Source organism: Colletotrichum aenigma, assembly GCF_013390185.1.
Source record: "Colletotrichum aenigma strain Cg56 chromosome Unknown KSG_Cg56_contig02, whole genome shotgun sequence".
Lineage (NCBI taxonomy): Eukaryota > Fungi > Ascomycota > Sordariomycetes > Glomerellales > Glomerellaceae > Colletotrichum > Colletotrichum aenigma.
In genome coordinates this window covers 1,464,066-1,476,930 of record NW_023500908.1, presented here as the reverse complement: position 1 = coordinate 1,476,930, position 12,865 = coordinate 1,464,066, and the positions used below count along the sequence as shown (strand labels likewise).

Genomic DNA, 12,865 nt, shown 5'->3' with positions numbered 1-12,865 from the left:
AGTTAAGCTCTTTTGTTACCACCATCTTAACTGAGTGAGGGGCTAGGGTTCTGGAGGTAGGGATGTGTTCTGCAGGGAGCCGAACTAGTAGGCGGAGGTCCTGGGTCTGCTTAGGCTGGCGTGTGCGGCTGGTGGCCCGCCGGCCTGCTGCTGGGTTCAACCTGGGGCTGGAGCTGGGGCTGGGGCCGGGGCCGCTAGCGGTAGAGCTACTAGCTGCCTGGGCATACGTTTTTCCACTGCCGGGGCCAGGGGTGGGTCCAGAGATTTCTGCGGTTGCAAACCGGGTAAAGGTATCGATGAGGCCCTGGGCTGTAGCCTTCAGTCGTGCTGGGGCCGTCCCAATGAGGGCATCTAGGCCTCTGGCGAGGAGGTCCAGGGCCTCATCTCGGAGGGCTTGACCCTCTCGAGCCTGCTGGAGGGCGGCGGTGGCCGATCGTGGCCCCCTTCCCAAGGGCCGGATAGGGGGGGGCGTGAGGCCCCTCGGTCGTGGAGGTAGGGAGGTAGGGGGGGGAGGGGTCTGGGGGAGACTATGCATAGAGGATGAGAGGCCCCTAGGGGCCTGCGAGGGGCCCGCGGCCGGCTGTGAGGCCATCGCGGGCGAGGGTTCCGGTTGTTAGGGGGTTGATTTGGTGGTGTTAGTGTTCAGGTTGCAGACCCAGCACGGCACTAACAGTGGGTGCCGGCGGGATTGTATGTAGGAGGGAAGTGCCCGTGTAGGTAGCTAATGGCGATATAAGAAATACTTAAATTAGTAACCAATCACGCACCTTTGCGAAGGGATTCGCCACAGCTGATTGACATTGTGACCGGTGATGGGGCATTTCCAAGTAAGAGAAGGGTGCAGAAATATGACAGCTTTGGTGAGGAAATACTGATCTACGTGTTGAAAAGAACGCGGTTTACTGTTCCAAAAATATGGAATAGACAACTGGAGTATTCACCTACATCTCTTTTCACCATGTCACCCTTAGATTGATTGGTTTTCACAAGCCTTCGCGTTTCAAAATACACCTCCGAGCACAAAGCTCTCTTCAGTCTTACGCAATATTTGAGACCGTCTGTACGGGAATTTTGCCACCTCATTGCGATTCTAAGTCTGCACTCTCGGCAATCTTTCTGAATGCACTTACCTTCCGCCTCCTTTGGACTGGCCGTCTGACGAGACCAACTCAACATCAAGATGACTTGCCTTTCATTTTGGTTGGGAGCAATGCGACGACCGTGGCCGAGCCCCGAAGTTACGTGGCATGATGTATCACTCGAACAATCTGTACGTAGTCCTTTAGAAATATGTAAGCCGGAGTTGTCGGAATCGCCACAGAGGGAGCTGGCTGGGGTTGCACAACGTACGCTCACCACACTGCCAAGACCTCTACCAACCATAGAAAAGTTTTTCTTTCACAAATTATCAGCGGAAAATACACCTGCCGAAGGCTATGCCTAGATGATGTCTTCTTTCCTGTAGCAAATTGCTTGAATTGTGCCATGAAGTGTGCGGCTAAGCCCCAGTGACAGTCCCCCCCCCCCCCCCCCCCCCCCGGTGACCGTCGCTGAGAGCCTCGCCAAATGGCCTAGATCACCCACAAAAGCTCTAGCGTACTGAATTGGTGGTTAGTTAGTCTGCCTTGCATCCCAACTAATGCTCAGCTTTTTGCAGTAGTCATATTCAAAGACTTACGATGTGACATTTAAGTCAGCCCATACACCCTTGGAGCTTCTTCCAATTTTTCTCACTGCATTCACTAAGAAAAACAAAAGCAGTCCACCAATTCTTCTTTCAGAGTTCCCCACCTTTGCAAATTTGTTTCTAAGAAATAAAGTTTTGCCCAGCACGTTTCTCTTGTTAGACTCCGTTGCCAGCGTAAATACAGATGACACACATACTCACGCAAAGACAGGCTTCAAATGACCACTTTCAAATAATCAACATACCGCGCGATTCCGGAAGTACCCCATACGATAGAACCAAACCAAATACCATGAGTTTTCGTCTCAAGCTAGCAGAAATCCTCGGATCCGAGACTCTGAAGAGTATGCACGACCAGGATCCTTCTGAGATATTGGACAAAGTTGGCGAAGCTATAGCGATGTTCATTTTCTCGTAAAATGGAACTAGTTTTCGGAGGCGTTGGAACACGTTAGGCATGGTCAACGTCCGTTAGGGAAGATACGATTTATAATGAGATGGCTGATGGTGATGCACGTAAGGGGGCCCACATGTAAGAGCTATTACAATTAGAGGATGAAGTTAGCGTCAGTCTTTACCACATCAATTGTTTTTCAAACGACTTCAATTACTTTGACATCCACACAACCATATCTTATGTTCATAGGGTTAGGGGAGTAGGTAGCCCAAGACTTTATCTAGCCTCGGCTTGAAATGAGTCAGTGGACATTATCCCTAGTCATTTCGGACCACCACACTCAGCCGGCTCGGCCCGGCCCCCACAGACCCCGTTTCCGGGTGGAAATCCCGGACGAATCTTTGCTTCATACATGATCACTCTAGTCAGCTAAATCAACCTGCCTTCAGTAGCTTGGTAATTCGCTCGTAGATAAGTTACCATCCTGCAGCCCTCGTCTGATCCAGTATACGTCCGTTTGACCTGTCAAATCTGTCTCAATCAATCCATGCAAGAACTAACTTTGTATTAACTCTCGCACTACAGAAATTTTCACATGCATCTTTTAGAATCGAAATTGACTTGACAATATGTATTTCGCTATTCTGCTCATACAGGCGATCTACCCTTTCCAATCGCCTAGTCGGAGTCATCGCCGAGCTGCTCGTCCTCACCGCCCGTGGCACCAGCAAAGGCCGCCGTCGCCTTGCCGAAAGCAGCGGCACGTCTCTTCTCCAGGGCCTCAGCCTCGCCCTTGATGTCGGCCGGGGCCTTGGAAACCATGACCTGAGACAGCTCCTTGCTGGCCACCTCCGTCTTCTCGACGTTCTTCTTCACCAAGCCACCAACCTTGAGCTTGTCAAACTGGGCCTGGTTGGCGACCATGGAGTTCAGTTGGGTCTCGGTCAGATCCACGACGGTGCTCATCTGGTTGAGGAGCTTCTTGGCCTCATCGTCGGTAGGGTTGAAGCTCTGTTCAGATGTAAGGAGCGCGTCTCACATAGTGGGGTATGGTTCAATGGGAACTTACTCCGTAATCCTTAATGCCCTTCTTGATAGTGTTGCAAATCGAGTTGGACTTGGTGCCCAGCTTGATGGCATCCTTATAGTTCAAGTCGGCGCCCTTTGCGATGATCTTGTTGGACTTCGTGACCTTGCGCTCAATGTCACTCAAGCTCTTGGAGATATCGGCGAAAGACATTATGATGGATTGGTGTGGTATTTGGTGTGTGTGATTGGTTGAATAGTGTTTAACTCGATGTTATTGTGTAGACTGCGTGATGATGATGATTCACACTCTTAATCAATCGTGGTGTCGAAGCCCCTTTTATCATTCGAGAAAACAAAACATCGTGATTCACATGCTGTCTGATGCCTCGGATGACTTACACCACTTGGCCGCCAAACACAAAGCTGTCCCCTAGAGCATGAACGACCCAAGTCTGGGGTAGCCCTGAGCTATGACGTGTTCCCAGAGCCGCAGCTTCAGGCGCCCGGCACTTCGCGGAGCTGAGGCCAGGGTCCGGCCACGAAACATGAAACAATGCGGAGGCCGCCCAGCGATCCTCCACAGCAAATCGTCCGCAGAGCAGCCTCCACTGCCTGGGTGCTGGTGCTCAAAGGGGTCCAGCCCTTCGGTTTCTGAAAGAAAAGCCAATTCGAGATGGGACCCGAAAAACAGGTTACGTGCCAATGATCACCCAGAGCAGCTTCGAGAATAGAGACAACCTTCCCGAACATAATCATGCACAACAACTGTGATGTGCATTTCTGACAGGGAAGGCGCAGGGCATGGATTCGCCGACCACTCGGCCGGCGGTCGATATGCATCGGTGCCATCGCGCACGATCGCATCATTAGTTGTTTACAGTTATTGGAAATGATCCCCATACAAAGCGTTACCCCGCTAATGCTGGGGAAGCTGAAAGAGAGAAACCCTCCTTCCCTGGCAAGTGCCTAGCATTGTTTGTTTTGGCGGGCATTGTTGAGCTACTGTTCTTGCTCGGATAGTTTCCTTGGCTGGGGCGGGGCGGATACGTTTCTTCTCTGTAACCACGGTTTTACTGCCTCGGCCTGGCGGTGCTGCTTCACGTGGCTGCGCGGCACCAGCCTCAACAATTCGCATTCGCACTTACACATGTTTACCGACGGTGAGTTGATCTATTCTTAAACAGAAATTCAAATTCCGAATTGAACAACACAGCAACACATATAACAGGAATCCTTGAGTTTTAGCATTATGCCATTGCCACACTCGTGCATCATCTGCCCGGTAGTTCAACTGTTCCCAGAAAGGAAATTCAACTTTACCCGTCAGCCCCGCTGTTGCTCGGAAGCAACTGTTTTGACTTGGGAGATCAACAACGAACAATTTGGATAGAAAGCCACCAATTTCAGGCCCGTAGACAAGTAGTTTCTGGATGTCGATTTCATCTTTACGTCTCTATAGATTCTGATCATTAATTGAATGAATGTATTGAAGATATCTGGAATCTTAAGATAATCGCAAGTCATGGCGGAGACTACGTGGGAAGTCAGTAAGTTGAAAATAATTATGATCATAGTGATTGAAGAAACTCCTTCAAATGCGACAGTTGACTATAACGGTTTGATCGTTATCATCAACGATCAAGATGTTTCTAGCTTGCGAGCCCAGTTGGATTGTTCTGGTGGAGCTCAAGATGGTCAATAGGCCATTGAGATTTGATGTCAACAACGTTGTGTACATTGTAACAATTTCTCCACATGAATGTCAACTCAGCTAGACAACCAACCAACTAGCTGATGACTCAAAGGATGCAAATATTGAATTCTGGGGCACCATTCTGGTTAGTCGCCCATGGACTCAACTGTTGAGACTTTGCCCTAAGATACGCAAGACGTAGTGACCAGCACACCTTCATCTAAACTCTCTGAGCCGTCTCTTGAGTCTTTTGAGCATATTATGGTTCCCCTGTTGCACTTGCAAGCAACTATACACCACTCACTATTGACAAGAGAAAGAAAACTACCCAGCAAAGTCAACCGCGCCTTGTTGTCAGTTTATTCGAGATAGTTGACTACTTAGACCATGAGATTCCTTTACATAAACTGTTCTGTTGTCGATGGCAATAATATTGGTGATGTGGTTATTCATCGTCACTCATTCCTACTGGATGCTTCAACAGGCTCATTGTGTCATAGTTTCTTCTGCGCAACTCAATCATTCTAGCGACCAGCATTGGCCTGCGAAACAAAAGGCAAAACGTCAATTGCTCTGGAACTTTTCAGAACCATCGCAGGGTCCAACTACCCCCGTCTCGTTCCGGGCCACGGCGACTTCCGCAGGGACTTCCGTTTTGGTGCATGCGATGCGAGAGTTCAAGCGGTGGGGCGATGTTCGGCAGTGACCCGCCGGATCCCGGAGATCGGAAGAGCACATGTCAGCCACGGCGGCGGTGCAAGGCACCGAGCTAATCGGCCGAGGTGATCGGATCTCGCATTGTCTTACGTGAGAGTCTGTGGATGAATCGTGCTGCACCATTCTGCAGGTGTATGATCATGCTACACATCTGCGAGGAGTTATAATTTGATGTATATCTAATATTATGGGTGAGCTTGGATTCTCATATATTGCTTCGAATCGCTCAACTTTTACCGCAGAGTAAGAATACACTGCAAGAGGTGACGCCCGACGCAAGAAGGTAACTTCAACCAATTAGGAGTGTTCTCTGCGATTGATGAACGCTCGACCAACTCTGTCTGAAGGCTTAGGAGTCGGATTGGTGAGACGAGTCTGAGTCCACTCGGTCAACGGGAAGCGACCAGTGATCACTACCTTGGAACCGACGAAATACAACGTACGTCTACCGCAGCTCAAGATCTGATTTCCTAAAGTTCTAGCGATAACCTCTCTACGACGGTGCCAGTGGCCGCTCCTAGAGACATAAGTCTTAGCTGGACTTCATTCATTCTGATCCTGCCGTCATGCCTTCTTGCAGCCAACTCCGCTGCATTAGACGACCGGTTGGTCAGCGAGCTCCAAGACTGACATCAGATCAGATCATTTGCCAAGATAAGAGGCTATTCAAATGCGCGGTTGTCTTTTGTTCTTGAAGGAAGCCTTCCGCGAGGCGAGCTGACACAGGTTTGCCGCATCAGGTGTGTCATCATGGCACTTAGACATGAATAAGCTCACTCACGCATTAGGAAGTTCGTATGCCTTGATGATGAAAGTCTCATCAAGGTGTTCATAATGAAGCAGTTGGCTCGACGTCGGCCTTTCGGAAGGAGCACTTCCAACACTAGGCATCAGTGATCCGCTCTCATTGCATATGTGGGAATTCGCTGAGTTCCCCATGACAAAATCGCCGCCGCCGATGGTGGCCACTGATCAACGCTCAGTAAGGTGAGGGAGGGCAGTGGCTGCTGAATCACGACAGTCCCCTAAGACACCCGATCAGAGTACACAATCATCGGTGACACGTAACAACACACCACGCTTATCCAGGTACAAGACAACTCAGCCGAAGGAACACATCAAATCCTTCATTCAGTAGTCTCGTTGAACCCGAATAGGCAAGTGAATGTAACCCGGGCGTGAGCCGGACAATCGCAAAAGGCATCAACGATCACAGAACCAACAAGACAAGGCGGGCAGCCGCCGTAACCGTGTGGCAATCTGACAAACTTGACATGTCTCTGATCAACGCCAAACATTATCAAAACCGAGCCTCCTATTCGTCCGAACCCCATTCCACGAGACCAACGCCACCTCATTGCCAAAAGGGCAAAAAAAAAAAACAAGCTTCCAGCTCCCCGCAGATTGTCACCGAATTATTCTGGCGTCGGTACGACTTCCAACCGAGGACAGGGTCCCCGCCTGCATCATGCATTGAGACTCCAGATACCCAAGATTACGGAAGCAAGACGGGGGGCCGGGAACCGTCGAGGTGGTGTCGAGGTGGCCACAGCTCGTATCTCTGGGACCGTTCGGTCTCCATCCAGACTTCAGCAGGCCAATTAGGCGGACGTTCTTTATCGATAGACACAGGTCGTGATTCCGAAATATCCATGATTCTGCACCACCTTGTATGCAGCTGTTCCGCGGCAGGGCTAGCCCGCATGGCTGGAAGGGATGTCACTCTGGTCCGAGGCGCAGCGCTGAAGCTGCACCGGGCTGGATCCCGCCGGGCTCGCCCACCCCGCGATCATCGGTGATGCTGGGAGCAAGTCCTCGGAGACCGGATATCATGGATGGGGCCACATCAAAGCCGTTCTCCATCTCAGCTGCCATTTTTGTAAGAATTATGGGAGAAGACGACTATCCAGCTCCCGGGGCCCCCATGATTGATCTTTCTGCAATGTAACTCGCTTGCAAAGTTGCGGAAAGTTGGATTATCCCACGCGGAATAGCGGCAGGTCGCCTGAACAAGCTCATCTGGTCCAATTTCCCCATGGGCCGTTACTCGGGACACGCACGCCGTACGATGTGTGCAGGCGCGACACCGTGCTCGACGCCGTCCCAGCCGGTCCAGCGGAGACCTGGGGAAATGACAGGAGATTTACGTACAAGAATCCGTTTTTTTCGAAATGGCATCGATAACCTTAAATCTCAACACTGGGGAACACACCCAGCCTGTTGGTGATGCAGGCTGTTTACGTACAGTTGTCATTAGACACAGTTTGCTCGAAAGAGCAGGTCCTCGGTCGGAGGCGTTCAATGGTCTCACTGCGACGAGAAAGATGCCGAGGTTGACGCCCGAGTCAGTGGCAACATGATTTGCTGGGCCGTCGGCAGGCAAAAGTGAATTACATCTTCCATTCTCACCAGCAAACACAACTAGCGGCATGTTTGCGTGTGTTTTGCCTTCGCCATCGCCAACAATCACGCCAGGGACCTTTTGATTGCATGGAAGGCCGATGCACCCAACAGGAAGTTCCAATCGAAAGCGTCGGACGAACCATCCCTCTCCAGCAGCTCGGGTCCAGCTCGCAGGCATGATCCAGTCAAACCAGTCAGGCAGGGCGCGGCTACCAGCTTAGAGGGACGTTTGTTCATGTCTGCAAGAGGGCAAAAGGGCGCAGATTGGGTCTCTGATCCTCTTTGCGGAGGAAGCGAAGGAACTTTTTGAACCGGTTGGTCGGTCTTGTGTCATTAACCTGACAGCCGCGATGACATTCCACCGAGCTGATTGGTGTGTCTCCCTCCGCGGATTCTCGTGGGTGGCTCTTCTGCCGTCCCTTCCGGCTTCCTTCCTGAACGGTCGACCAGACGTCCCTGTCTTGCGGTCTCTGAGTGGCCGTCGTCTCGCGTGCCCTTGCAGGGGTTTGTTCGGATGATTAACTGCAAAAAGTCTTGGCCTCCTGGGAGGGAACCAGGCTAGACAGGGAGCTCCCTGGTTCCCCATAGTTCCCAAGGTCCCTTTGCACGCGGCAGATCCACTCGTGCGTCCCTTTGCATGACTTTTTGTTCGGGGAGTGGCGACGGCAGCTAGACTCGCCGTCCAATTGGGGGCGCCAACGGCCATTCCCCGATTTCCTCCCCTCCTCCCCCTCGGCCGTTGACCGTATCGCGGGCGTTGCCCAGCTGTTTATCCCCCGACCTTGGTGTTCTTGGCCACCCGTCTTGGGCATTGCTTAACTGTGTTGGTCTGCTGCTTGGTGCTTCTTGGCCGCCATCCCGTGCCGGTTCGTCCTCCGAATTGTCTGCCTCTCCAGCTTGGCGCCCAGCCCCCTTGGCGATCGATCTAGCAGGCGGCTCTCGGTGGCTCAACGGCGTAGTTATTTCGTAATGTTCCTCTGTTGACCTCCGCCGACGTCCGCCGGAATGAGCTGATGGCGATGGGAATTCCGTTCCTGGAGGAGCGACAACGGAGGGCGCCGGCGGGCGGTTGTGGCAGCGGGATGGATCATTTACGCTCATGGTTTCCGACCAACCGCTCCGCCCTTAGAGCGCCACATACCTGCCACTTCTATAGTCGACATAGCCTATCAAAACGGGGTGTTGGTCATGTCATTTCCAGAGCCGAAGGATACCTAGTGGTACTGTGCTCGAGTCGCACCAGATATCGTGCCTCTCATAATATCGTCCAGTCAGCGCAAGCATCCCCCCATGATCCATCCCTATCAGCGGGTGGAGAAACGCGGAAGCAAAAGTCCACCCCCAGAACACCACCCTCCCACATACCATGCTGCCTGTCTCCAGCAAGTCGGTCGTTCGCGGTTGTCTCGAACGCGGGACTAGAGGCATCTAGCTCTGCAGCGTGGGTGGTGCGCTGCCTCCTCATGCCGGTGTGTCCTATCAATCGACATGTTTGTCTCCTCTTTCGGCACGCCCAAGGTCCAAAGTCACCGTTTTCCATCCACCCACCGCCCACCCTCCTTCTAGATGGTGGCGACGAAGCATGTCCATCTGTCCATCTGTGGGAGATAGCGAGCCAGGGGACCTTTTGCGACGAACGATTGGCACAAGCTGGGGGCGATTTCGTTAATCGGGCACGTCAGTGCGCCTGTCAAGGTTGTGTAGTCAAGCCAACCCAGTTACCCAACCGAACACCCGCGCTGCGTTGCGCCCAGTTGAATCAAGCTTCCGGGCGCATTTGGCCGCAATATCTAGCCATTTCGTATCGGTCGATGCTCCGCCAGGGGTTGGCCCGCTTCGCAGTGCGACTCCATTAGGCAGGTCAGTATCTCGGCCCACCGACCGCCGATATGGGAGGTCGACAACGGGGTGTGGTGGTGGTGGTGGTGGAAAGGGCGAGGCGAGGCGACCGCAGATGAGCTGCGCATCTAAATACAACTTGACGCGCCGCCCTCGTCGAAGGACGTCTCTTGCTCTTGGCTCTCCAGTTGTCACGGCCAACAACCTCAACCCTCTCTCCCCCTTTGAGTTTCTGTCTCTTAGAACTCAGGGCCTAACTCAAGACACCCACCACAACACCAAGCCCAACAGTGAGAGAAACGACAATGGGTTTCAGCAAGTGGCGCGGCAAGGTGTCGGAGCGGCCCATCGTGGTCGACGCCGTCGCGACCGGTGTCGACGCCGAGGTCAACCCCGACGCGGAGCTCAAGAAGTTCAAGAAGATCCATAAGTGGGATCCGTTTTTGGACATTGACAAGCTCGACGTCGCCGAGGAGGCCTTGGCAACCGGCGACTACGAGAAGGAGAAGGCCGTCGAGGAGGCTCTCCACGAGGACTCTCCCTACCCCGAGGTCCGGTCTTCGGTATGCTTCATCCCTAGGAATAACCAAATCGTGAGCTATGAGACTGACTGGCGCAGGTCCAACCCTTCGACGACCCCGATCTGCCCATCAACACGATCCGCGCGTGGGTGATTGGCGCCATCATGTGCACCATCATCGCCGCCTGCAACATTCTCCTCGGCCTCCGTCGCTCCCCCATCATCATCACCCAGACCGTTGTGCAACTGATCAGTTACCCCGCGGGTGTCTACTGGGCCAAGGTCTTCCCCGACAAGACATGGCACATTGCCGGTGTTCCTCTCCAGCTCAACCCCGGTCCCTTCAACATGAAGGAGCACACCGTCATCACCATGATGACCGCCGCCGGTGCCACCGCCAGTTACGCCATCGACATTCTCCTCGCCCAGGAGATCTTCTACAAGCAGTTTTTCGGCTGGGGCTTCCAGATCCTGCTCATCATCTCGACCCAGGCCATGGGTCTGGGTATCGCCGGTATCCTGCGCCGCTACCTCGTCTGGCCCGCCGCCATGGTCTGGCCCGCGACGCTCGTCACGACCACCGTCATGAACTCCCTCCACGACCACTCGTCCTCGGACCCAGCCCTTACCAACGGCTGGAGGATTGGCCGCTACAAGTTCTTCCTCATTGTGGCTGCCAGTACTTTCGTCTACGAGTGGATCCCCGAGGTGTTTGCCCAGTTCCTCCAGATCTTCACCTTTGTGTGCTGGATTGCCCCCAACAACGTCGTCGTCAACCAGGTCTTTGGTGGCCAGACCGGTCTCGGTCTCATCCCCATCTCCTTCGACTGGAGCACAATTTCCGGTTTCCTGCTGTCTCCCCTGCAGACTCCTGCCTTCGCCATCGCCAACGTCGGTATTGGTATCATCATCATGATGCTCGGCTGCATTGGCCTTGCCTGGGGCGGTCCTGAGTTCTATCGCTACCTTCCCATCAGCGCCAACTCCAACTTTGACCACTTCGCCCAGACTTACAACACCAGTCTCATTCTCACCCCTGACTTCACCTTCAACGAGACCGCCTACAAGGAGTACTCCCCCCTCATTCTCGGCCCTGCCTTCTCCCTCAGCTACGGCATGGGTTTCGCTGGCCTGATCTCAACTCTTACCCACGTCGCCCTCTTCTACGGCGGTGACATCATCGCCCGCACCCGCTCCGCCAAGAACGAGGAGGCCGACGTCCACCTGAAGCTTATGCGCAAGTACAAGGAGGCTCCCGAGTGGTGGTTCATGGCCATGTTCGCCGTCAGCTTCGCCTTCGGCATGATTGCGTGCCAGGTCTGGAACACCCACCTGACCTGGTGGGCGTACATCATCTGCATTCTCATCGGCGCCTTCTTCATCCTGCCCGTCGGCATCATCCAGGCCGTCACCAACCAGCAGACCGGTCTCAACGTCGTCACCGAGATGATTGTCGGTTACATGACCCCCGGCCGCCCCGTCGCCATGATGCTGTTCAAGTCCTGGGGTTACATGCTGTGCTACAACGGTCTGCAGTACGTGTCCGACATGAAGGTCGGCCACTACATGAAGATTCCCCCCCGCACCATGTTCGCCGCCCAGTCCTTCGCTGTCGTCTGGCTGTCCCTCGTTCAAATCGCCTCCTACAACTTCCTCCGTGGCAACATCGAGGGTGTCTGCACCTCCACCCAGGCCCAGGGTCTCACCTGCCCCAACGCCCGCACTTTCTACAACGCCAGTGTCATCTGGGGTGTCATCGGCCCCAAACGCATGTTCGGTGCCGGCCAGCTGTACTCCTGGGTCAACTGGTTCTGGCTCATCGGCTTCGTCTGCCCCGTCGTCCAGTACTTCATTGCGCGCCGCTACCCCCGCAGCATCATGCGCTACGTCTTCTTCCCCGCCATCTTCGGCGCCGCCGGTATGATCCCTCCCGCTACCACCTGGTGGTTGGGACAGTGGGTCATTGTCGGTCTCATCTTCAACTGGTGGATCCGTGGCCGCTTCTTCGGCTGGTGGAGTAAGTCTTATTCTTTTCTCGCTTTCTGGTTCCTTTGGCTAACCTGTCTCAGCTCGCTACAACTACGCCCTCTCCGGTGCTCTCGACATTGGTACCGCCCTTTGCATCGTCATCTCTGGCCTTGCTCTGGGTCTGTCAAACACCGAGTTCCCTGACTGGTGGGGTAACTCTGTGCCGTTCAACAACCTGGATTCCGACGGCGCTGCCGTCACGAAGATTCTTCCTGACGATGGCTCCTTCATCGGACCTTCTTCGTGGTAAACCAGCGAGACGGTATCGCAGTTGGATTAGAAGAGCAACGTTCAACGTATATAATTACTGGTGATGACAGGTACAGGATATCATCATTGCGAACCATAATGTCCTTGTAGCGTAATTCAATCTTTATGATCAATATGCATAACGCCGCTTCCCGTGAATGCTTGAGTCAGACCGGTGCACTAAGGTAGCCCGAATATACGGCCCCACATCACGGGCAGTCTAAAGACCCTACCCGGAGGGGATCGGCTTAATTTCTCGTGATTGGGGAAGATTGTCAGACGAGTGTATGTAGTTGACGGCTT

General features: G+C 53.5%; 2 protein-coding genes across 2 annotated transcripts; one reads left to right on the top strand and one right to left on the bottom strand.

Moving 5' to 3' along the window:
• Positions 1-2,762: 2,762 nt before the first annotated feature.
• On the bottom strand, positions 2,763-3,324 carry CGCA056_v002420 (uncharacterized protein; the record flags this gene model as incomplete). Its single annotated transcript, XM_037317678.1, has 2 exons — positions 2,763-3,095; positions 3,154-3,324. The coding sequence occupies 2 exons, from the start codon at positions 3,322-3,324 to the stop codon at positions 2,763-2,765; spliced, it is 504 nt and encodes a 167-aa protein (XP_037182933.1).
• A 6,746-nt stretch (positions 3,325-10,070) lies between these two features.
• isp4-3 (Sexual differentiation process protein isp4) lies at positions 10,071-12,563 on the top strand (the record flags this gene model as incomplete). Its single annotated transcript, XM_037317677.1, has 3 exons — positions 10,071-10,328; positions 10,385-12,302; positions 12,355-12,563. The coding sequence occupies 3 exons, from the start codon at positions 10,071-10,073 to the stop codon at positions 12,561-12,563; spliced, it is 2,385 nt and encodes a 794-aa protein (XP_037182433.1).
• Between the last annotated feature and the right edge of the window lie 302 nt (positions 12,564-12,865).